Source organism: Melopsittacus undulatus, chromosome 9 (assembly GCF_012275295.1).
Source record: "Melopsittacus undulatus isolate bMelUnd1 chromosome 9, bMelUnd1.mat.Z, whole genome shotgun sequence".
Lineage (NCBI taxonomy): Eukaryota > Metazoa > Chordata > Aves > Psittaciformes > Psittaculidae > Melopsittacus > Melopsittacus undulatus.
The window spans coordinates 3060320-3083152 of NC_047535.1; the positions used below are offsets into that span (position 1 = coordinate 3060320).

A 22833-nucleotide genomic window follows, 5' to 3' on the forward strand; every position below is an offset into this window, starting at 1 on the left:
CAGTGCAACATGCACCCACAGGCACATACCCACAGCAGCTCTGCCCAGTTCACTGCTCCATCCATGCCTTTTCCCCAGCTGATCCACAGCTAAATTGACATTTTTTCCCCATTTTCCAAATAGTTTTTGTACCTTTGAGCAAAGGGAAATGTATTCTCATGTGCCAAATCTATCTGCAGCCCTTTTTAGGGGGGCTCTACCACCTTGATGGCACAGGGGCCATGGCAGGGTTGGGTACCAGCTGACAGCATCCCAAGCAAACCTGGGTGCTCAATGGGGGATAATCCATGCTGGGAGCGTCTTTGGAAGCAGGGATGCTGCAGCTCCTGTCTCCACAGGTCACCACAGACCTCCGGCACCGCTGCACCGATGGGCACACCGGCACCTCCGTATCCGCACCTATGGTCGCAGGCATCATTGCCTTGGCTTTGGAGGCAAAGTAAGTGTAACCTTATGGTTAAAGGGAAATGCCCTCGTGTTTAATACCTGGTAAGCAAAGCCAGAAACAGGAGTTGGGGTTTTAACCTCTGGAGGGACTCAAAATGGGGCAGAGTTGTTCCGAAGAGCTCCTTTTGGCAAGGTTTGATGCAGCGTTGTTGTTTTGCATCTAATCTTCCTGCAGGTGCTTTATTGAGCTAATTCTTCACTTGCTGTTGTGTGTTGAGGAGTTGGGGTTGGTGAGATTAAGGCAGGCTTCTCATCTGATGCGTTGAAACTGCTGACAGCTGGCTCCAGCAGGAGCTTTATAAACACTTCCTGGGAGAAAAATGTCAGAAAACATCAAGGAAATGGAAAATGTCAGTAGAAGTGATGGTTTTCAGCAAGGGTTTCCTTTCTGGGGGGAAAAGGGCTGCTTTTGGATCATGTCAAAAATCCACATGGTGTGACTGGCAGAGACACACTCCCCAGTTCAAACAAGCTGCTCTTTGACTCTTGTCCCCATCCTGGTCTCATTGCGGTCCCCCTGCCCAGGAGCATCCCCATGTTGCTTCATGGAGCATCTTTATCTTCAATAAAATGGGATTATTATTACTTTGATGGGGTGGAACTAAAAATAAGGCTGGGAATAAGCCCCAGGGCAGCGCTGTGCTCACGTTCAGGGATTGTGATTGCAGCAGGTCGGCTCCAGTCCCTCTCCTCCGGTTTAATCCCAGTTCCCAGCTCACGTGAGCATGATTCCAGAGATGCTGTTTCCATTGCAAAGATATGATGAGCTTTTGATGTGATGTTCAGATTGTTTAGCTGAGGCATAAAACGCAACATTAAGTACCAGAGCTTGGTGCTCGGGTGTTCCATTATGACAAGAAGGAATAGATTGGATTTCTTGTCTTAAATGTTGCTCGAGATCAATATAAATCCCAGCTGGTGATGCTGGAGAGCTGAGCATGAGGAAAGAGGGGGAAATTCTGCAGCAATATCCCTGGGATGGGGTCTTGGGATGGGGAGGCACAAAACACACACAGTGTTCAGTGTCCAGCACCCTGAACCTGCAAACCTCACATGAACCCAGTCTAGCAGGGGGGTTGGAAACACTTTGGGTTTCGTTTTCCTCTTAAATGAGGAATCTAAGGGTTTTTGCCAGGCAATTTTTGCTGTAATTCCTGGAATGGGGAAGTTTGCTCAGTGTTGTGTATCAGGGAGGTGCCGAGCCTGGTGCCATGCCTTGGGATGTGCTTCATTCCCAATCTCCTGCAAGAAAATAGGGAAAACCTTCTAGATTTGCTCCAGTTATACCTCAGAGCATGAGGCAGCCAAAGCTACTTAGCTTTGGTCAGGTATAAACCCTGCAATGCCTGTGGGCATGTGGCATCCCTCCCTGCATCACCCCATGATGGCCAACCCCAGGCAGGGCAACAACATCTAAATCATCAGTTCATGTTCTTTTGGAGCAAGAAAGAAGAGGGTTTTGGGGGGGTTAACCCAGTGGGGATCCCTGCTGCTGCATGGGAGCCATCCCATGAGCTATGTGTCATTGCAGCCCCATGCTCACCTGGAGGGATGTCCAGCATCTACTGGTCAAAACCTCGCGGCCAGTGCATCTGCGAGCGGCAGACTGGAAGACCAATGGTGCAGGGCACAAAGGTGAGGGGCTATGGTGGGGAGGTGGCGTGGTGAGATGGGGAGATAAAGGTCCCCAGGGCTTCATTCATGGGAGTGTTCACCATGAATGGTCTCTGTCAGCTGCTTTGGGTGCTCCTGCCATGAAGGTGTTGAGCAGAGGGAGGAGAGGGCAGTAATTTGTTGGGCAAGATGCTTGAAAGCCTTGTTTGATGGATGGTTGGGAGCCCTGTTTGGTGGGTGCTGTCCTGAGCTGCAGCATTGCCTGCTCCTTTCAGTGGGCTGCTCTCAGAAATGGGATTTCCATGGTGCCAGTGTGGGTTTGGGGTGCAGTCTGGGGAGGGTGATAAGCTCTGTGTATTTTGGGGTATCTCGTACCTCGACAGGGTCAACTCTGCACCTTCCTGGTGGTCAGAGGATGCTCCACCAAGCACTGAGGAGCTCCTGATCCTTGCTTGGCAGGCAGTGGGTTTCTGAGTCTTCTCTCTTTCCAGTTAGCCATCTATATGGCTTCGGTCTGGTGGATGCAGATGCTATTGTGGTGGAAGCCAAGAAGTGGAAGACGGTTCCTCCCCAGCACGTCTGTGTGGGAAGCCTGGACCGGGTGCCCAAGTGAGTGTTGTGGGATGGGAGCTCTCCCAGGGCATGCAGCCACTGGGAAGGAGCTTTGGTGGGTCTGGCTCTTGCAGTGCAAAGGCTCAGCCACTGATTCCCATTTGGAAAGGGAGATCAGGAGCTGCGGTGGCTGGGATGGGTCCATGTGCAGGCGAGGTGATGTTCATGGGTTTTACAGTCAGAGTGACCTGCATTGTTGGTTACTGACCCAGAAGTGCCCATCTGGGGTCTGTGCCTATGGTTTGGTGAGGAGCAGGTCCCATGGAGCCCCTCTGGGATCAGCTTTGACAGCAAAGGATTTATTTTTGCCCTTTTGCATGCTTTTGCTTCCCAGACTGGTGACTAACAGGGGATTTTTGAGGGCTGATGGTGAGAGACCAAAACCACTTTGCCCACTGGGTCCTACAGGAGCAGATGTGTTGGTCCCTCCTCCCTCAAAGATCTCATCTTGATGGAAGACATCAAAACCTGGTGCTTTGTGCAAGGCTTTGCAGATATCCAGTGCCTGGGGTCTCTTTGAGTTTGGCTTCGGGTTCAAACCAGCTTAGGTTTGTCCTTGCTAGGTTGAAGGGTGGGATCAGGGATATGACCACATGGACTCTCCTTGTTTACCATTGCCTGGCTGTGGAGCAAGAGAGCTGTTCATCAGCAAAGCAGTTCCTTGTGCATGCAAAGCAGGAATGAATTTGGAGCCAAGTATGTGCATGAAACTATTTATCTGATACAGACACTAATTACAACCCAGAGAGGAGCGCTGCACTGATAATTACAATAAAGAAGCGCCCTTGCAGCCCATAAGGCATAGATCTTAGCAGCAGCTCAAACCCATCTCGTTACCATTGAGCAATTCAGCAAATTCCATGCTAGGACATGGTACTGCAATGGAGGATGAGATGATTCTTGCCATGAAGCAGTAAGAGACCGGGTTCAACAATAACTGTGTGTCCACGATACTGGGAGCACTGTGGACCATACGATGCTCTCCATCCCTGGCAGGTACATCCGAGCAGACCATGTGCTGCGTGCCAGCACCCTCAGCAGTGCCTGTGCTGAGCACCGTGACCAGCACGTGCTCTACCTGGAGCACGTTGTGGTGAGGCTCAGCATCTCCCACCCGCGCCGGGGAGACCTCCAGATCAGCCTCATCTCTCCTGCAGGGACCAGGTCGCAGCTCCTTGCCCGCAGGTAAAGCAGAGGGGAGGCAGCAGGTGCTTGGATGGGCAGCATTTGCTGCACTTTTCCATGGGTGTTTTGGGAAGGCAGGGGGCATGCTCTGGTTTCAGCTGCAGGAGGGCTTCAGGTAAGGGTGGGTGCATGCAAGGATGCCTAAAATCCTTCATCCCCATCTATGTCTTCCCATTAAATAAGTCACGTTTCCTGCATTATCATTGCAGGGTGTTTGACCACTCCAACGAGGGGTTCAAAGGCTGGGAATTCATGACCGTCCACTGCTGGGGGGAGCAGGCAGCAGGGGAGTGGACCCTGGAGATCCACGACACACCATCCCAAGTGCGCAACCCCACTGTGCAAGGTAAAGATTCCCCCTTAGCATCCATGTCCTGCAGCACCCACTGGTCCCCCTTGCCCCCAGAGCTCTTTGCAGGCTTCTTGGCTTGGCTGTCACTTTTGCTGTGAGTTTTATGGCTTTCAGCAAACCCAAGCACCAGGTTTCCAAAATTAAACCGTAATGAGCCAAAAAGGAGGAAACCCGAGCGCTGTAATTGTTGTTTGTTTGGTTTGCTGCACCGCTGGCACATCTGGCCTGTGGGCTGCTTGTGCAACAGCACAAGGGGACGATGCCCCACAGGCTGCAGATGGACAGACAGACCCATGGACACCCTGCCCGGGCTGCCACTGTGCTGGCAGGGGGTGGTTGTGCTCAGCAGGTCCCCAACCCTGCTGTGTCCCCTTCCTGGCTTGGCCGCCTGCTCCCTGACCCCTTCCCAGCAGAGGGGCCGGGCTGATGGGATCTGTTCCCGATGGGAAGGGGAAGCCGCCTCACTGCTGATGGCAGCAGGGCATGAAGCATCTTGCCTGGGGCTGATGTGTGTTGTGGGGGTGTTAGAATACACACAGCCATTGATAGGAAGCCAGGGGTACATTAAAGCCTCTCCCACTTGAATCTCTGGTGGGAGGTGCAGGTGGGGTTCATGGTGCAGGGACTGTTTGTGTTTGCTGCCTTCACCCCCAAGCCTTTTGAACTCGGAGAGCAGCAGCAAAGCACCCACAGAGCTGCTTTTCCCCCTGTGTTTGCAGTTTGTGGTGGGTGTTCCGGATCCCCTCGTGGGCATCCAGGCTCGGCTTCACCTGGCTTGGCAAAAGGAGATGGGAACGAGCGTGTTCAGTCACCCCCTCAAAGGGGCTGCATCGGGTTTGAAGCACAGAGGGGAGAAGGGAACATGAAGGAAGATGTTCCCAGCCTGCAGAAGAAAGGGGTATTAAATGTTAGTAGAATTGGTTAATTCATTACCAAATAAACACCATAGGTGTCCTGGCACTGGCCCTGCTGCATCCCCAGCATCAGCCCCATGCAGCGAGGGCTTTCCCTATGTGGGACATCCTGGATTTAAAGCAAACCACATTCTCTTGGTGGAGGCACATGTCTGAGCTCTTTCCTGGCTGATGCCACCTCAGCTCACCCCTTCACAGCCTCCATGCTGCTTGCAGCAAGTAGGTCCTTCTCAGGCCTTTGGGAGAGCCAAGGCTTTGCTGGTGGGAATGTTAAGCCCTTCCTGGAAATGCAGAGGTTGGGAGTGAAAGCCAAGCATGGCATGGGCATGAGCTGAATGTATTGATGGGGAATCGAAAGAGAAACAGCATTGGAAAGAAGCAACAGCGTTTTCTGACTCCCTCCCCAGAGCTGCATGGGTCAGGGAGGACCTTGGTGAGGGCATCCCAGCTCCTGGGTGCCATACAGGCTCTGGTGACCCCCGTGGTGTTCCAAGGGATGCAGAGCTCGGACCATTGTTCTGTAAGGCAAAGGAATGGCTGGAGCAACAGCAGCAGGAAATAACCCAGTGTGTGCTGAGTGGCTTTTATCAGACAGAAATAGACCTTTATTATGGAGCTTTTCAAGTTACTGGTTCTCTCTGTGTGTTGGATGTGGAGGCTGTGGTGATGCTGCGATCCATCAGATGAGCTATAGAATAAAAATACCCTTATAGATGCCTCAAACGGCTGCAGTTGTGCAGGGTGGGAGCTCAGGGGCTTGCAAGCTTTTCTTGCTGGTTGATTCTGCATTGACATGCCGATGGGGAAGCCCTGATGGTCCAGTCCATCCTCACCCTGCTTCTCTGAAAGCTGGGTCCCCAGCAAGGAGCCAACAGGGAGTGGGATGGGTGATGTTGTGCCTGCCCCACAGGGAAGCTGAAGGAGTGGAGCCTCCTCTTCTATGGGACAGCCGAGCACCCCTACACCCCCCAGGGCAGCTCCCAGTCCCGCGGGAGGACACTGGAGGTGTCAGCATCGGAGATGGAGCCATCGAGAGCTGCATTCCTGCAGAGTCAGGTGGAGGTGACGGAGGAGGAGGAGGAGTACACAGGTAAGTGCTGACTGAGCCGCTGTGCTGTGAGCCCCACATAACCTGGGAAAACACAAACCTGGATACACTGGGAGAGCCACAAGGCCTGATCCTGCCGGGGGCTGGGGTGGACTGGGAGGAGCGGTGCCTGTGGCCGGCGTGGGGCAGCAGGACAGGGAAATTAGAAGGTAGCAAAAGGCCCCGTCCCAGTGTTCCCACCACAAATTGGTGGTGCAGCCATCCCAGGAGTAAAAAAAGCTGCTCTGCCCACCTCGTCCCGGGCATGGGCGGGTGTCCCTGCTGCTGGTCCTCAAGGAATGGGTCCAGGCCTTTGTTCAGAGCTGCTCCTGCAGCAGGGTGCTCAGCTGGGGGATGGCTGGTGTGGGAATCATGTTGGGAGGAGGAGCTGGAGGAGAGGCAAGCACCCGAAGCCACACAGCTCCATAGAATAGATAAGATCTATAGGATAATAGATATAGGATAAGGCAGGTGGAGGGTTCCCATCCATCACTATAGGGTCATGAGAGGGTGTGCTCAGAGCATCCTGTCAGTGGGGTCTGGGGGATGCTCAGCTCTGCTCCGGCTGAGCCAGTCTCTCCCTCCCCAGGTCCGTGCCACCCTGAGTGTGGCGATCAAGGCTGCGATGGCCCCAATGCCGACCAGTGCTTGAACTGCATCCACTACAGCCTGGGCAGTGTGAAAACCGGCAGGTGAGGGGTGGTGGGTGTCCCTGAGGCTCACACCACAACAAGGGTGATTGATGTTTGCACAGAGGAAGCAGAGTATGAGAGAGAACCGGGAGGGAGGAGGAGGCAGAGTGGGGATCCCTGTCCTGGATTGAGGTGTATGAGGTGGGGTACACAGAGCTGGAGAGCCCTGGAGGACCTTGGCCATGTACTCATGCTGGGGATGAAGCATCAGCTTCACCAGCTCAGGTCACCCATGCCCAAGGGGCAGGTAACTGAGGTGCCAGATCAGTTCTGGGGATTCCACTTCTCAGTCTCATGGGCTGGCACAGGGAAAGTTTACTTATAGTGAGGGTTGCTGGTCGAGAGTCCCCAGCTCTTTATTATAGAGCCAGCACATTCAAGGCACCTTAAATATAAAGAACAAGGAGTAAATGAGCCCAAATCACTGAAGCTGCAGGGGAGAGGATGATGCCTGACTGCCTGCAGGTGCCCAGCTTGGCACCACAGACCGAACCCTCTGTGTTCCTCCCCAGGATGTGTGTGAGCTCCTGCCCCACAGGGTTCTTTGGTGACGACGGTGCCCGGAGGTGCCGCCGGTGCTACAAGGGCTGTGAGCGCTGCGTGGGGAGGGGACCGACCCAGTGCACGGCCTGCAAGAGGAGCCTCTACCATCACCAGATGGGCACCTGCGTGGTGCTGTGCCCGCCTGGGTTTTACGCCGAGGAACGTAAGGATGTTTATCATGAGCACACTGTAGCATGAGGATAGAATCATGGAATGGTTTGGGTTGGAAGGGACCTTGAAGCTTATCCAGCTCCAACCCCTGCCATGGGCAGGGACACCTTCCACTGGAGCAGCTGCTCCAAGCCCCTGTGTCCTTGAACACTGCCAGGGATGGGGCAGCCACAGCTTCTCTGGGCACCCTCACAGGGAAGAGCTTCCTAATATCTGGTCTAAATCTCCTCTGTGTCAATTTGAAGCCATTCCCTTGCTCCATCACTACATGCCCTCTACAGATTGTTGTCACTCCCTTTAGGCACTGGAAGCCCCTCTCCCTAAGGTCTCCCCAGAGCCTTCTCCAGGCTGAACAAGCCCAGCTCTCAGCCTCTCAGCTGTGTATGCAGTTGGGTTTCTTCCCCAGAGCTGTAGTTCGGGTGTGAGCATCCTTTGTGCTTTCCCTTCCTATGCAGGTTTCCTTCTAGTTTAAACCCTATAAGTGGAGAACACACCTTGATTTTTAGTAGTGAATTTCCCCCCTCGGCCCACTTTGCACAGTGAAGGGAAGAGGAAACCCTCTGGGTGTTCAGACAGTGGTGCAAAACCGAGGTGTTCAACTCAGCTCTTAATTAGAAGACTGTAATTAATGATCCTAGCTGCTCACAAAGCGTATTTCTACTTAGCAAGCAATGACAGATAAGGTCATGGGCAATAGCAGGGACCCATTGGGGGGTGGATATGGCTCTGTGGCACTGGGGTGCAGTGGGGGTTTTGCATCTCCTGCCTCTGCCTGCAAATCACTGTCTGTGTTTTATTCTCCCCATCTCACTTTGTTTTGTGAAAGGTCAGAAACGCTGTCTGAAATGTCATCAAAGCTGTAAAAAATGCGTTGGGGAAGCAGACAAATGCACTGCATGCAAAGAAGGATTCAGGTAAGGGAGCGTTTGTACCTGCAGCATGGGTACCTGCTTGGGAAAACCAATGGGAAACTAGGAAGTGAGTTAGTTCAAGACCCAAGATCCTGCTTCCGTGGTACTGCAGCAGTGACGGGGAGTGCTGGAGGCCTGGGGATTTAATGGGGGTGATTCATGTCCCTTCCGTGGCTGAAAAGGGTGATTTAGATTTCATTTCCTCTCCTCCAGCCCATGCCAGGTGGTGGGTGAGTGCTGCGGGCTCAGACGTGCTCATCCAAACCTAGTGACCTGCGGCCAGAGCAGCCCTGGTGCTGCAGCATCTGCACTGGGCAGGAAAAAGCAATGGGAACGTTTATACTGCATGTTATGAAGTGCGAGTATGGATGTACCTGTTGAGTGGGGCTGCTGTAGGATACCATAGGATATACGGCTCCTGCGGGATGCAGAGCCCAGCCATGCTGGCAGCAGTGTCAGCATTGGGAAGAAGCTGTTTCCGTCCCCAAGTGGAAGTCTGATCCCATAGCAGGAGGGATCTTTGGGGGAAGAATCTTACACTTAAGACCCCTTTAGGGGCTGTAAGTGAGCCAGGGCCATGGTGCAGCAGCAGGGCTCTCAGACAAAGAAATTGCCCCTGCCAAAAGATTATCTCCTGCCTCAGAAGAGCCGAAGTGGCTGCACTTGTCAGACAGAATCCGCCGGTGCTTGCTTTTTATTGCCCAATATCCTTTTAAGCCAGGACTTCAAATCATCCCTGCCACAGTGAAGCGGCACTGGCCCAGCCAATTTCCTTTCATTCCAGGGAGTCTCATGGTGCAAAAAGGTCTCTGGGAGAGCCTGGCTGGCTGCCCACGGGAAAGAAATAGCTTTATTTCCTCCTGGGTACTTAATGAAGGAAGCTGCATCCATCCCTTTGGTCGAGGCAGGACTTTAACTCCTCCTGAAGGCTTTGTGATGCTCCTGCGCTGTGGGCTGAGGCTGCTGTAGGCACTGGGGGATGTGGGGATGGGCTGAGTTGAGCCTCCAGAGCCTATAGCTTTGGGTGCCAATGTCCTTTCTGCTTCCCCTGCAGCCTGGCAGGAGAGAGCTGTGTGCCCGAGTGCCAGCCCAGCATGTACCTGAGCCGGGAGCCCCGGCGGTGCGAGACCTGCCCTGCCAGCACAGGTACATCCTTCCCCCCACAGCATCCCCCAAACCCTCATGCATCAAGAGGTGGTACCCACCCCACTGACCCAAAGCAGATCATGCCGGAGGGGGAGCAATCCCGGCTCTCCAGCACATCCCGCTGGGAATATGTTCATACTGGAAAGGCTTTTAGGGAGTTTTCATGTTTTTATTGGAGCCATTCTTTATTTCCTGATCCCTCTGAAGCCAGGTGCTTCAGTTTAATAAGATTGTGGGGAGGCTGTAAAACGGAGTGATGGAAGATGGCTTCGCAGTGTAAAAATGTCAGGGAGCTGAGGTGTGTTATCCCATGGGAATGGGCTGCCCACTGCTGCTTCCCCTGCTGCTCCCTTTAAATCCTCCTTTTTCACTTGTTGGAAGTCTAATTATTTTCCATTGTTAATGTTTGCATCTGCTCTCGAAATCATCATAGATCTGATGGTAATATGATCTCCAGACAATCCATGTTCAGTGGTGTGAGTCTCTTCTATCATACATGGGCAATTCCCTAAGACTGAATCCAAAATATTTATTGATCTTGTTGGCAGGCGCGGAAAAGAACGGGCTCTTAATCCCTTAAGAAAATTACTTCCCTTCTAATTCTTATTCCAGTCAGTGGAAATGTACTTCGCCACAATTATTTTTCCAGCCTTTCTTGTCTCCTTTTCCTGCATCACCATTTCTCAAGCCTGGTGTATGGAAAGCCTCTAAACACCACCTCCATCACTGGGCTTTGCTGTCCAGCCACAATATACCAGCGTCAGAGTGGGGCCCTTTGCTTTCCCAGCTCTTTTCCTGAGCCCTTCCCTCCTTCAGCCCAATTTAGCATCTCTTTTTCCATGTATTACTCTGAATGGGGTGGGAAAGTCAAACCGGTGCACACCTGGGAGCAGTTGGTCCAGAAGGGATTTTGATGTGATGTCCACCACCAAGCCCTGTGGCCAGCTCTTGGCTCTATAGGATGCTGGGAGCTTTGGGGTGGGAGCCAAGCAGGTCTCTGGTGGCACAACAGGCATCATGTAGACTCCTGGGCAATAGCAGGGCAGAGATGCTGTCTCCATCTCATGTGGGGCACTGTCTCCAGAGTGACCCCTGTGCCCTGTCCTGCAGGCCCGGGTGAGGAGGACTGTGCACCCTGCACCCCCGAAACCTCTGCACCCCACTGGCGCTGCGTCCCTGCCTGCCGTGAGGGCTTCTACCCTGCTGACAGCCATGGGCTGCCCAACAAGGTCTGCAAGAGGTAGGTACAACCCCGACCATGACCGTAGCAAAGCTGGGATCGATGGGGATCACTGGGAGAAACACTGGAAAAAGCAATGCTAAAAGCAGCTCACAGCTGGAGCTGTTTGGTAGGGAAATTAAAGTAGGGATGAGGCAGCCAGGGCAGCCGTGGGGCTGGACCCCACACACCCCTGCCCTATGGATTTAAGAGCAGCAAAGCTGCACGCTCCCCCGCCGGAGCCAGCCAGCCAAGATGGCTTAGGGCTACAGTGGAAGGGGCTCAGCCCTGGCTGCAGGCTCTTCGGAGGAGGTGTGGGAGGAATGGGAATGTTTAGGTAAATATCCCAGCTTTCCATCAAACCTGCTCTGCTCGCCCGCGGCCCTGTTGGAGGAGCTGCACCCGCTCCCCAGCACGGGGGCTGCATGCGGGAGATGGGAGATGCCGGCAGGCAGCAATTTGCTCCCACTCTCCGGTACTCTGTGCTTTAAGTGGGGAGTGGGAGTGGAGTGAGCCTCATTGAAGAGAACATGAAAGGGAAGGATTAAAGGTCACTTGGGAACACACAATGCAGTCCCTGCCTGCATCGGGTTGAGCTCACCCAAGCTGGCTCCCCAGCAGGGAGAAACAAGGGACCAGCATCCGTTCCCAGGGATTTTGGGTACGCTGTCCCCAGGCAGGAAGGCTGGGCTCTCTCCCTTGAATGAATGGATTGGAGTAGCACAGGTTCCCCTCACAGCCCTTTTTCTAACTGGGATTGGTGGGAGAGGTGTGTGTCCCACTGCCCCTTCCCAGCACACAAGTGCTGTTGGGATGTCACTGGGCATCAATGGTACCATGAGCCCATTTTTCCTGGGGCTTTGATAACTTTTCAAGCTTCAGGTTCACCATTTACCCAGAGAAGCTGTGGCTGCCCCATCCCTGTCAGTGTTCAAGGCCAGGTTGGACACAGGGGCTTGGAGCAGCTGCTCCAGTGGGAGCTGTCCCTGCCCATGGCAGGGGTTGGAACTGGAAGAGCTTTAAGGTCCCTTCCAGCCCAACCCAGTCCAGGATCCTGTGATTTTCCACACTCTCTGGATCAGCCTGGATGTCACTTTGCCAGCAGATCCGTGTTCTGTCTGCCAGCCCATTTGGGATGGCTGGGACGGGTGCTGGTGCTGGTTCACATCACAGCAGAGCCTCCATCCCCAGGTGCGATGACCACTGCTCAGCCTGCGAGGGCTCCAGTGGAAACTGCCTCAGGTGTAAAGAAGGTTTCAGCCTCCTCGGTGGCTCCTGTGTAACAAATGAGACCTGTACCAATGGTAAGTAGCTGTGCAGAACCGCTGGCACCGCAGTGCTTCCCTGGTAGCAAAACCAAGGGGTTTGGGGGATTCCCTTCACAGTGTAAAGCTGAAAGCTCCTGGGCTTGCTGGGGCACAGCTGTGGTGGGCAGGCAGCTTACCTGGCAGAGCTATTGGCATCTGCCTGTTGCTCAAACACATCCAAGCGTCTGTGTTCGTTACTGTTTAGTCTTGGGGCTAATTCTCCCACTCGTTACAAAGCTGCTTTATTCCTTCATTAAAACCACGCGAAAGCTGCATTTTAAAAGCAGCTCTTTCGATTCTCTCTCCTCCAACACTGGAACAAATTGCACCGCCTGTTACGTGCCATGTTTGTTTATTTAGGGTGTTAATCTGCTCTCGTTTTCTCTTGTTCCTGCCTCGGCCTCCCAGCTGACAAGACTTTCTGTGAGATGGTGAAATCAAACAAGCTCTGTGAAAAGAAGCTGTTTGTGCAGTTCTGCTGTCAGACGTGTCTTATGGCCGGGTAAAGCTCAGCGCCCGCATCCATCCAGGACTTCCACCAGCGGCCAGCCCAGTTTTGCCAACTGTTTAGGACACAAGTTTGTTTTTTCAGCTTTGGGAGAGTTTACATGGTGCTGTCAAGCATCCGCTCGTAAGTTTGATAGCTTTAATATCACTGTCAGCGCGTTTCTATAGCAATATGGTAAGCTGAGATTGGATCGTACCCTGAATGAGCACGTCCTGAAAGGCAGCAGACAAGCGGTGATATTAATACTCTCAAACACTCCTCGTGAGCAGGGACTGATGCATGATCCATGTGCACACGCGTGGGTCTTTCCCAGTATCCTCCTGATGTTCCCACTGCGAGCGGCTGATGGAGGATGCAGGACTTGACACCTCTATGGAGAAAGCACCGGTTCTGGCTCGGTGTTTGGTACCCTTCCCTGCTAGGTGATGGCTGAGTGAAACCCGCACCACAGGCAGCCGTGCTCTGTACATAGGTAAAACGATGAATTAGGTGGTGCCGGAGCGGTGCCCACTGCCTGCTCCAGTGCTCCTGTTCGGATTCAGACCGTAGCCTGTTTTCTCTCTGACCACGGCAATAACTGGAGATTTGAGGACCAAAGTGAGAGCTGATCCATGTGGCTCTGCAGGCATTGTCAGCCCAGTGCATCCACAGGGCTTGGCTGTGTAGGTGACTGGAGGTCCGCAAACCCCTGTGCCTACAGGGAGTCTTAGGGACTTTGCGGGGTTCATCCATCCACATGGAACAGCCTTACCACAAAATGTATTTCCCTCCTGGAATTGCTAGGGCTCGCTGATTAATTCAGTTCTGGAATGAGCTAGATCCTTCCTTCATACGAGGTGGTGTCCCAGTTCGTCTCCTGGCATTTTATGTCATGATCCTTCCCCTGTTTCACTGGGTTCACCACTCTCTCTTACACAAAATCCTCCTGTTTTTACTTGGGCATCAGTTTCCAAAAGACATTCCATGGATCCAGCCAGGAAACTCTTAATTCTCCAAACCCCTTCCCTGAAACAAACCTTCTCATGCTCTCTCCTAACAGTAATGTGGTGTTTATATATAATTGTGTTTAAAATATCCTTGGCTATGTTGTTTTACAGATTTTTAAAAAATAACTTATACAATCCTTGGTTTTCCTCCATGGACTATTTTTTATATGGGAGTGGGGAATCTTTCTGTGTCCTACGTCCTCTCTGACCCTGCAGAGCCACTCTTTGCACCAGATGTATGTAAACGCTCTTTCCTATGCTGCATGTTCTGATTTCCATTGTTAATAGTTGGAACGAGTTAAACCTTTTGCCAATGAAATCCACAGTGGGAATTGTCACCGGCTCCTCATGGAGCCGGGATAATCCCTGCTTGGTTTCGGTTGCGATGACACGAGCCCTGCCTGGGCTTGCCCGCTGGAGCTTACCTCAGCCAGGTGAAGAGGGGCAGAGCCACGCCACCACCGGTCCTCACCTGCCTGCACCAGCTCCATCACCAAAGGTGGAGCTTTGGTGAACTGACCTTTAAGTTAATAAACTATGGATCTCCCCAACCAATGAATCTGTGCTTCTTCCAAACGCACACAGCTGCCATCCCAGCCAGTGATGCATCCCATGTGTTTATTGTGCTGGACACTGCTGTCCTGGCTGGAGCTCCTTGTCATCCCGGAGCACCTGCGGGAGAAACGGCTCAGGAACAGACAAGCTGCATCTGCAGAACCCTCCCTTTTGTTCTCATAAAGGTCTTTTTACCTCCAGAGGAAACTTCTATCCCACATACCTGCCATGTGCCAGGCAGGGCTGGCATTGCTGCTGCACCCAGGGCTGTCTGGCTGGGGTTCAGGGCTGTGCTCAGGCACAGCTGTGTGTATTCTATGGCTATGGGAGAGCCCAGATGAGCAGGCAGGAGGGCTTTGCTCCCCTTTCCCACCTGCACAAGGAGCATCCTGCAGTGCCCCACCACTGCTGGGAGCCGCAGGGCCACTGTCCCCTTTCAGCTGGTGGGGAAAGGAGAGGAGCCGCTGGTGCACTGGGGAGAGGAGGGAGCTGTGGAGCCTTTTGTTCGTTGTGTTGGTTTTGCAATGTTTAACCATGGGCCAGGTGCCCAGGGCAGTGCTGGGATACCTGAAACAGCTTTTTCAGTGTGGAAAAAAAGGGAAAGACTGGAATATTCCCATGAGGGGGTGCGCATTCCCAGAGCTGGGCTGCTCTTGGGCTCCTGCATCTTAAGGCCTTCACATTTATCAAATGATAAATGTGAGTTAATCAGATGCTTTATCACATCCAGTGACTCCTGCTGTTGCTCCAGGATTCCCCTCTCAGTCTCGGGCCAAACCAGAGGTCAGAACTGGGGTAAAATGCTCCTGATTTCTGCCCCTTGGGTTGTAAAATGACCAACTCACTTTCATTTCTGTTGCTGTGTCACAGTCAAAAAGCAGGGGCCATGAATACTGCACCAGCTCTGCCCACTGCGGCCTGCTGCTAAATACTGCTCACTGGTATATTTAGATGTACTGAGCTGCTAAAAAAGAAACGTGTTTACCCTGACATCCTTGGCGTAACTCAAAATACACACCGGGTGAAGCAGTGCAATTTAAGCTGACCAGTGCCAGCTTTACCCTGCTTTCTGCTGCCCTCCAGCCTGCCAGGAAAGAGACACGGATCCTACATCAACATCAGCTTCCAGCGTCTCCCTCAGAAATCATTCCTGGAAAGTAATAACATTCAGATTATTTATTCAAGCTATTGCAATGCTTGCTTGGAGCTATTAAAGTCCCTCTGACACCGGTACGAGGATCAAAGTGGCTGCTGTGTTTTCAAGATAAATGCGTACTTAGGCAATTTGTTAAAGCCCGTTGCTCTGCTGTCTCCTGGCACCAAAGCCAGAGCTGTAATAGCTGTTTTCCTGGAGTCCTCAGTGCAGCCTGACTCCTGGATCGCTGTTTGCCTGTGAGGTTGCATCCAGGACCATCTCCATTTCACAGTTCACAGCTTAAAAACCATTACTTTAGCTTTCCACTACAAAGAAAGGGCTTTTAAGAGCGTGTGTACAGCATCCAAGACCAAGAACCTGTCTGCTCTCCAATACAGTTCTACGATGACTGTAGAGCTGAGGCATACAGATGTATTGTGCTAAGGGAGACAGGTCTGGGTTTTATTTGGCCTTGTCAGAGGCAGGACCTGCCTTCCAGGAGGCTGAAGAAGGTCTCCTTTTAGTGACTGCCTGAAATGACAAAAGACTCTTGTCTGTATCACCGCATGACTCCTGAGTCAGGTAAAACGGTGCTGCTGGTGACTTTGCTTATGACAGCTCTTCTTGCTCTCCCTTCTGTGTTTAAACAAGCGCAGATGTCATAAAAACCTGACTACGTGCTTCTATATACAGCCTTGGAGAGGGCGTTTTGCAAGCAGGGAGCACAGGAGCCGCCTGACCCCAGCTGACACCTCCGCAGGGATCATCCGGCACAACAGAGCCAGCTCTGACGCTGCAATCCGGGGAACGAGCCAGGAGTCCCTCTCGGGTGATGCTGCAAGATGCTCCCAAAGGAAAGGCATGAGCCATCCCTGTGCGGTGCCAAACGTGTCTGCAGCGTTGAACCTATTATCACATCCTCTGGGCTCACCGGAATGTCATGGCTCATGAATACCCTTCCCTCGACAGCAGAGGATCCAGAAACCATCCCGGGGGCTGGGGCAGCACCTTCCAGGGCTGTGGAAGTGGGTTGGTGACATCCATCAGGCGATGGTTGGGACGTGGAGGCGTCAATGGGTTCCTTTAGCCCGCATCACCCTCCAGCCACCCGCTGCCTCGGCTACAGCAGCACAGAGCTGGCAAGGGGCAGGCTGAGACCTCGGCTCTTCCTTGCTGCTCTCCGCATTCCTAAAGCAGCAGAGGGGATGCAGGGACACTTGCAAGCGCTCTTTGTCTCGCAGGGAAAGGATAAACACCATTCAGAGCTTCTCTGAAACCGGGAATACACATGGAAGAGCCGAAGCAACTGCCTTAATGGTGCAGGGCAAAGCGCCTATGGGCAACCCTACGCCCAGCAGCACAGGCTGGGTGAGCTTTGCTCGGATGCAGGAGCCGTGGGGAGCTGCCCTGGCTGCACAGCACGGAGGGAGGGCTCGGACGAGCCCGGTCCCACAGACAGAGCACACACAGCCCGCAGCAAAGCAGCCTCCCCGCTGCCAGACCCGGCCTCAAACCGGTGCCGGTGCCGCTTTGGGGCCGCTCCTCGGCGGGCAGAGCGGTGCGCGGGGTCCCTCTGCTGGCCAGCTGCCTGTACTGCCGCGGGCCGGCTAGGGCCTGCTCCCGGACCCTCCGAGGGGCACGGTCCGTGCCTGCCCGGCCCCGGGGTCCAACGGGGGAGCCGCGGCTGCCAGGGGGGGACCCTCCGCGGACCGGCCACTCGGGAACGGAGGAGCGGGGCAGGCCGCGGGGCCGTGCTCGGTTCGGCGCTCGGCTGCTCGGCGCTCGGCTGCTCGGCCTGGCCGGGCGCGGCTCGGCGCTCGGCGGGGTGTCCTGGGGCGGTGCGGTGCGGTGCGGCCCGGTGGTGAGGCACGGTACGGTGCGGCCCGGAGCGATGGTGAAGCTGACGGCGGAGCTGATCGAGCAGGCGGCACAGTACACCAATGCTGTGCGCGACCGAGAGCTCGACCTGCGCGGTGAGCGGGGCAGAGGGGCTCCGGCCGGCGGGGCTCGGCCGGCGGGGAGCGTGGCTTCAGCCCTGGGCCGGGCGGCGCGGCCTGGGCCGGGGCTTGGGGGGTCTGTGGTGAGGCCTAGTGGGCCTGTGGAGGGGGCTGCGGGTATCGTGTGGGGGGTCTGCAATGGGCTGCAGTAGGACAGGGAAGCCGAGGGGAGGTTGTTGGAGAGGTCTGCAGTGGGAGGAGGGGATGGGGAATGGGGGAGTTAAAGTGGCTCCAGGGTTAGGGGAACGTGGAGGGGCTGGAATGGGAGGAAATTTGGAGTAATGTGGGAGTAACGTGCAGTGGTTGGGGGGACACACACGAGGGATGTGGCAGGAAGGTGGGTTTGGGATGGAGATTACAGGGAGGGAGTTGTGTTTGCTGAGGGGGATGAAGAGGGGCGCTTTGAAAAGGCTGCGGGGGCTGTTGGGGCTGAGAGGGAGAGTTTGGTCTGTGAGGGATGCGGAGGAGTCATTCCAGAGATGCTTTGACTGCATCCTCGTCCAGATACGTGTGCTCTGCCTCTTTGTTCTGCTCCCTTTCGGCCCCATCTGATCTCTGCCTTGCACCCTTCCCTCAGGCTATAAAATCCCTGTTATTGAGAACTTGGGTGCCACTCTGGACCAATTTGATGCAATTGATTTCTCTGACAATGAGATCCGGAAGCTGGATGGGTTCCCTCTGTTGAGGAGGCTGAAAACTCTTCTGATGAATAACAATAGGATTTGGTAAGTGGTTGTATTTTACTCAGATGGGGCCCTGAGGCAGAAGAAAATGCTCTTTGGGAGAGTGTTTGTGCATCTTTCAGTGCTGGGTACATGTAGAAATGTTTGGTTTATGGAAAAAAAACCTTCACTGTATAGTATATAGAGAACTGTGTAGGCTCTCTGGTTTTCCTGCCTCACTCAGTGCAAAAGTCAGTCTTTCAGACAGGACAATGAGATGCAGAGCTTGGAATCTGTCTGGAACTTTGGATTTCAGTAGTCAGTCCCCATAAAGACAAAGACCAGGGATACCTGCAGTGAGTGAACATAAATCTGATATTGCATCTAGGAATCTTTCAGCAGTGGCTGGTATTTATTGCCATCTTAGTAAAAGTATTGTAGTGGATGCTGACCCAAGCTCCTGCCAGCGTTGGACTGGGTTTTTTTACATGGGGATCCTCTTTGTTATCATATTTCTGTGTGTCTTTTCACCATTGCTCATTTCTGGCCTAAGTCAAACTTTTGGTTTTTGTTCTTTAGTCGCATTGGTGAAAACCTCGAGCAGGCTCTGCCCTGCCTGACAGAGCTCATTCTCACCAACAACAACATCGCTGAACTGGTAAGTTACTGGTGCAGGATAAATTGAACCAAGCTTAAAGTCTGTGTTTGCCATCTTTCCAGTTAACCTTTTTCCTAAGAGTAGTGTCACATACTTCTGGTAGTAGTTGGCTCTTTTTCTTTAGAGTAATGCCATATGGTATTGGTAGTAATTAATGTTGCACATATTGTAATGAGCGCAATTTGCAGCATGCAGTGGAACAGCAGACACAAAGACTTGGTGGATTTCCCATTAAACTAATTGCAGTAACCCTAATTAGTAACAGTTACTAATTTTAATTGGTCACTAAAATAGATGTGAGTTCAGGAACTTTGTCTTCAAATCAGATTTTGATCATTCACTAAAGGAACTTACGATTTCTTACCGTGTTCTCATTACATAGGGTGAACTGGATCCGCTGTCAACTATTAAATCATTGACGTACCTGAGGTATGTGATCTTGAAAAGACAAGCTGCTCTTTCCCTGCTGTTTGAACTCTGCAGCTGACCTGGCTCTTTGCTTTGCTCTGGAATGTTCTCCTTTTTATGAGCTGTGACAGAGCCTTTATGCCTAAAAGTTAAATTGGTAAATGTTTCCACTACACTTCAGAAATCCCTGGTATTTAATGGGTGAAGATTTCTGTTACTGGCAGACAATTGGATTAATGAGATGGAACATCTCTATAAACCAGTATGTGAGCACTGAAGTAACCTTAACCTTTCAAAGCCTACAAACTAAAGGTTAAAACTGCTGTTACAAAATACTTTACTGAAAAGTCATTGTTCACATGTATTTTAAAGTCACATTTGGTGTGAGGGACAAAAGTAGAAACAATTTGTTTGGTGATTTTACTAGTTCATCAGTGTCCAGATAGGAATTGTTATGGTTTAGGGTTCTTTTGTTTGGGTTGTTTGGGGATTTATATATATGTGTGTGTGTACATATATATCTTTTCAGGTTGTTTTTTATATTTGGTAAAATCAACTTCATTGATAAAGTGCAGGTTTTTACCATAATTTTCATAATGCCAAAGAACAGTCACTAGGTTTATTTAATGGTGTTGCAGAAGGTACATGGATGTATTTTAAGTACATTAATGTATTTCGGTGTATTTTCACATATGTTATATTAAGAACCTCTTTTTAACCTCTATTGACTTTGTAGCATTTTAAGGAATCCTGTAACAAATAAGAAGCATTACAGATTATATGTCATCCACAAAGTTCCCCAGGTCAGAGTGCTGGATTTTCAGAAAGTGAGACTCAAAGTAAGTCTGCTTTCTTTCCTTCCTGCACAAGATGAATGGCTTTTGTTCCTTGTTGCATGCTTCAAAATTCAGCAGTAATAATAAGCTTTTTGCTGTAGTTGTAAATTTAATTGAAACTATGTATCATAAGTGGCTCTAAAAACATGCTCTTTTTCTGTCAGGGTTTCATTCTGTTAAGTATATAGTCTGTTTTAATGATGTTAAGTTTTACTAGCTTTGTTTAGTCTGATTCTTTTTTGGCCCTCTGGTTTCGGTAGAAAGACTGGAGAAAAAGGCCCTTTGCTCTTTGCTCTCAGTCAAGATGTGTGTGGGAAAGAGTTCTTACTAGGCTGATACGTCTGGAGTGTGTTTGGGCAGTGTTTATGTGCTTGTTCTTCCGTCTGGTCTCCACCTACCAATGTTGACTGATGAAGATGAGCCAAAGAGTCTTTCTTTGCAAAGACAGAAGCTTTGCAAACTGCAGTGTTCCTAAATTAACTTTGTGTGTGTGGTATCGCTGTAGGAGCGACAGGAGGCAGAGAAAATGTTCAAGGGCAAACGGGGTGCACAGCTTGCAAAGGATATTGCCAGGAGAGCAAAAACGTAAGATAAAAAACCAATTTACACTGGCATCCTCCTTCAGAAACACCACGTTCTGTGTGTGGTGTGAGGCACTAGACTGAAACACCAGCTGCTAGCGGGATGCTTCAAAAGCTGCTTGCTAGAAGTGCCTTGTCCAAGCATCCCGAGTTTTGGATGGTGGTGAATACGTCTCAGAAGTGTGTTTGAAAGATGTATTTGGTCAGGGTGGGTTGATGTAAGTCAACAAGCAGGAAGTGTTAATTTTTGCCATTGTTTAATTTGCCTTTTCCCCCCCCCTAGATGATGGGTAATTCCATTTTCTTTTGCCAGGGAATATAAACTGCTGTAGTCAGGAGGATAAATGCAGATGAAAGTCTCCAATTAAACTGTTACAACTACATGCTTAATGAGTTTAATTATTAAGCGGTACAACAAGTTTTGTTTCTTTACCTATTTGGAAGTCAGAATCTGGATTGTGTATGGCCACAGCATTTCCAAATCCACAATTAAATTAAAGACATCTTGAATGTATTTAGCATTTAAAACTATAATAGATGGACTCGAGCTCTGGTTTGTGAGTTCTAGTTAGGGATAGTTTTAGAACAAGTAGATGACAGAACTAAACAGCTCAATAAACATAATCTCTAGCTGCAGAGGAGGCTGCAGCCTAGGCTGGGTCAGCACTTGAGGAATTCCTTCCAGCTGATCAGCCAGTAACATCCAGTTTTGCATGCCAGAGGTTTTTCTTTTGAGTGTTAAGATTGCATCCAGTCTAGTGTTTCATACAGGCTGGTGTAATATCATATTAGACATATGAGAGCAGGAAACCCAGTTCCAGTAACTCTTTATTTATCCACCCTGCTTTTGAAATGGCAACAGCCCACCTGAGTGTTCAACAACATCCAAATCAAACAGCTTTTCTCAACTGCTTGATATCTACAGTTAAGGCCTGCCTCTCTATAAGAGCACATTAAAAGGTTGGGGGGGAGTGGGGGGGAACGGGACAGCGAGGACAGGCTGCTGGTGTTTCTGAAGGAGGCGATTCTTCACTGTATCAGTTTGTTAACAAAGATAAGATACTACACTTGATTGAAACACTTCCAAATCTAGTTTGGAAGTTGAGAGAAGCGCGTGCCCTTCAAAAGGTGTAACAAGGCTTTGTTTTTCCTTGGAAGGTTCATCCCAGGCGCTGCTCTGCACTTTGACAAAAAGAAAACTGGGCCCTCCCCAGGGGATGTCGAGGCAATTAAGGTAAATCTGTCAGGACAGCACATGTGGATCCAAATGGAACAGAGGTTTCCTCCTTTATTTTGAGCAGGGTCTTTATCTTTAGCAGAATTTGCTAGAACTTTGTATAGAAGCTTAGCATCACTTTACCAGGGAAAAAACGTACTGAGGTTTCTTCTAACCAGACTGACACTGGGTGTGGAGATTCATTGGGTTCTTTTGTCTGTTTTGCAGACTGCTATAGCAAATGCCACGACTTTGGCTGAAGTGGAGCGGCTGAAGGGCATGCTGCAGGCCGGTCAGATTCCTGGCAGAGAACGAAAATCAGGTCACTTTAATTACTGTGTCCCAAATGGAATCCACCTCTTTTTGTTCCTTCCTGATGTTTTATGTGGGCTCAGGAGGGAGTTATGTTGGAAAGGACAGACAGTTGAAAAGAACTGTTTAAACTGAGTGTAAGTTTACCATCAGAATGACTGGACCACATCCATAGGGCTATGTCTGCCTGGCCTTTGGAGTGCAGCTCTGGGCTGTTAGCTGGACTCCTTGAGAGCAGGGTGCTGAGCATCAGCCCTGAGCCTTCCCTGAGGAACTGGCTAAATCCCAGTGATTTAAGAGACATGATTAATTGCAGAGTCTGGACTGAGGATTTGTGCCTCAGATGAGGGTACAGGAAGGTGTCTCAGTGGGTTCTGCATGGACAAACCTTAACCACAGACTGGCAGTGCCATGTGTTTCCATTGGTGCTATGTACATTCTGCTCACGGGGCTGGTTTTAAGGGCTCACGTTATCAGTGCCCCTCTCAGGGGGTGGAAATCAATATCCTTACCCTGCGGGAAAGAACAGGAACGTTTGCAGCAACCACCTTAACCCTGTCCCGTGTCCTTCCAGGCCCGTCGGAGGACGCCGAGGAGGAAATGGAAGAGGATACGGTTCCCAATGGATCCTAGACCCCGTCTGGCCGCTTCTCCTTGCGGGGGGCTCAGCCTGGCCCCCCCCACGTACCCCAACACCCCCCCCCCCCGCGCGTTTCGGCGTTCAATAAACGAGCGTTTCCGTTTGCTCCCCGTGTGCGCCCTGATTGGCTCCTAGCTCC

At 51.5% G+C, this 22833-nt stretch overlaps 2 protein-coding genes across 2 annotated transcripts in view; both read left to right on the top strand.

Moving 5' to 3' along the window:
• Positions 1 to 14245, top strand: part of PCSK6 (proprotein convertase subtilisin/kexin type 6) — a 34301-nt gene extending 20056 nt beyond the window's left edge. Inside the window, exons 9-21 of the mRNA XM_034066033.1 lie at positions 339 to 439; positions 1979 to 2082; positions 2553 to 2670; positions 3670 to 3858; positions 4068 to 4204; positions 6035 to 6214; positions 6801 to 6903; positions 7416 to 7609; positions 8444 to 8531; positions 9583 to 9674; positions 10785 to 10914; positions 12085 to 12197; positions 12609 to 14245. Coding sequence (XP_033921924.1) covers positions 339 to 439; positions 1979 to 2082; positions 2553 to 2670; positions 3670 to 3858; positions 4068 to 4204; positions 6035 to 6214; positions 6801 to 6903; positions 7416 to 7609; positions 8444 to 8531; positions 9583 to 9674; positions 10785 to 10914; positions 12085 to 12197; positions 12609 to 12706 — 1647 coding nt within the window. The 3' untranslated portion in view covers positions 12707 to 14245. The remainder of the gene's footprint in view (positions 1 to 338; positions 440 to 1978; positions 2083 to 2552; positions 2671 to 3669; positions 3859 to 4067; positions 4205 to 6034; positions 6215 to 6800; positions 6904 to 7415; positions 7610 to 8443; positions 8532 to 9582; positions 9675 to 10784; positions 10915 to 12084; positions 12198 to 12608) is intronic.
• Positions 14246 to 17241: 2996 nt separating this feature from the next.
• SNRPA1 (small nuclear ribonucleoprotein polypeptide A') lies at positions 17242 to 22767 on the top strand. The gene is made up of 9 exons (XM_034066071.1): positions 17242 to 17357; positions 17959 to 18106; positions 18623 to 18701; positions 19084 to 19130; positions 19846 to 19948; positions 20451 to 20530; positions 21685 to 21760; positions 21971 to 22064; positions 22629 to 22767. The coding sequence occupies exons 1-9, from the start codon at positions 17276 to 17278 to the stop codon at positions 22685 to 22687; spliced, it is 768 nt and encodes a 255-aa protein (XP_033921962.1). The 5' UTR covers positions 17242 to 17275; the 3' UTR covers positions 22688 to 22767.
• The last annotated feature ends 66 nt before the right edge of the window (positions 22768 to 22833 follow it).

What these genes read in the sequence shown, in the direction of transcription:
- SNRPA1 (XM_034066071.1), top strand. Translation starts at nt 17,276, where the DNA reads ATGGTGAAGCTGACGGCGGAGCTGATCGAGCAGGCGGCACAGTACACC. An exon ending in AAATCATTGACGTACCTGAG is followed by an intron (nt 19,131 to 19,845) that starts GTATGTGATCTT and finishes TTGACTTTGTAG; the next exon opens with CATTTTAAGGAATCCTGTAA. An exon ending in GGGATGTCGAGGCAATTAAG is followed by an intron (nt 21,761 to 21,970) that starts GTAAATCTGTCA and finishes TCTGTTTTGCAG; the next exon opens with ACTGCTATAGCAAATGCCAC.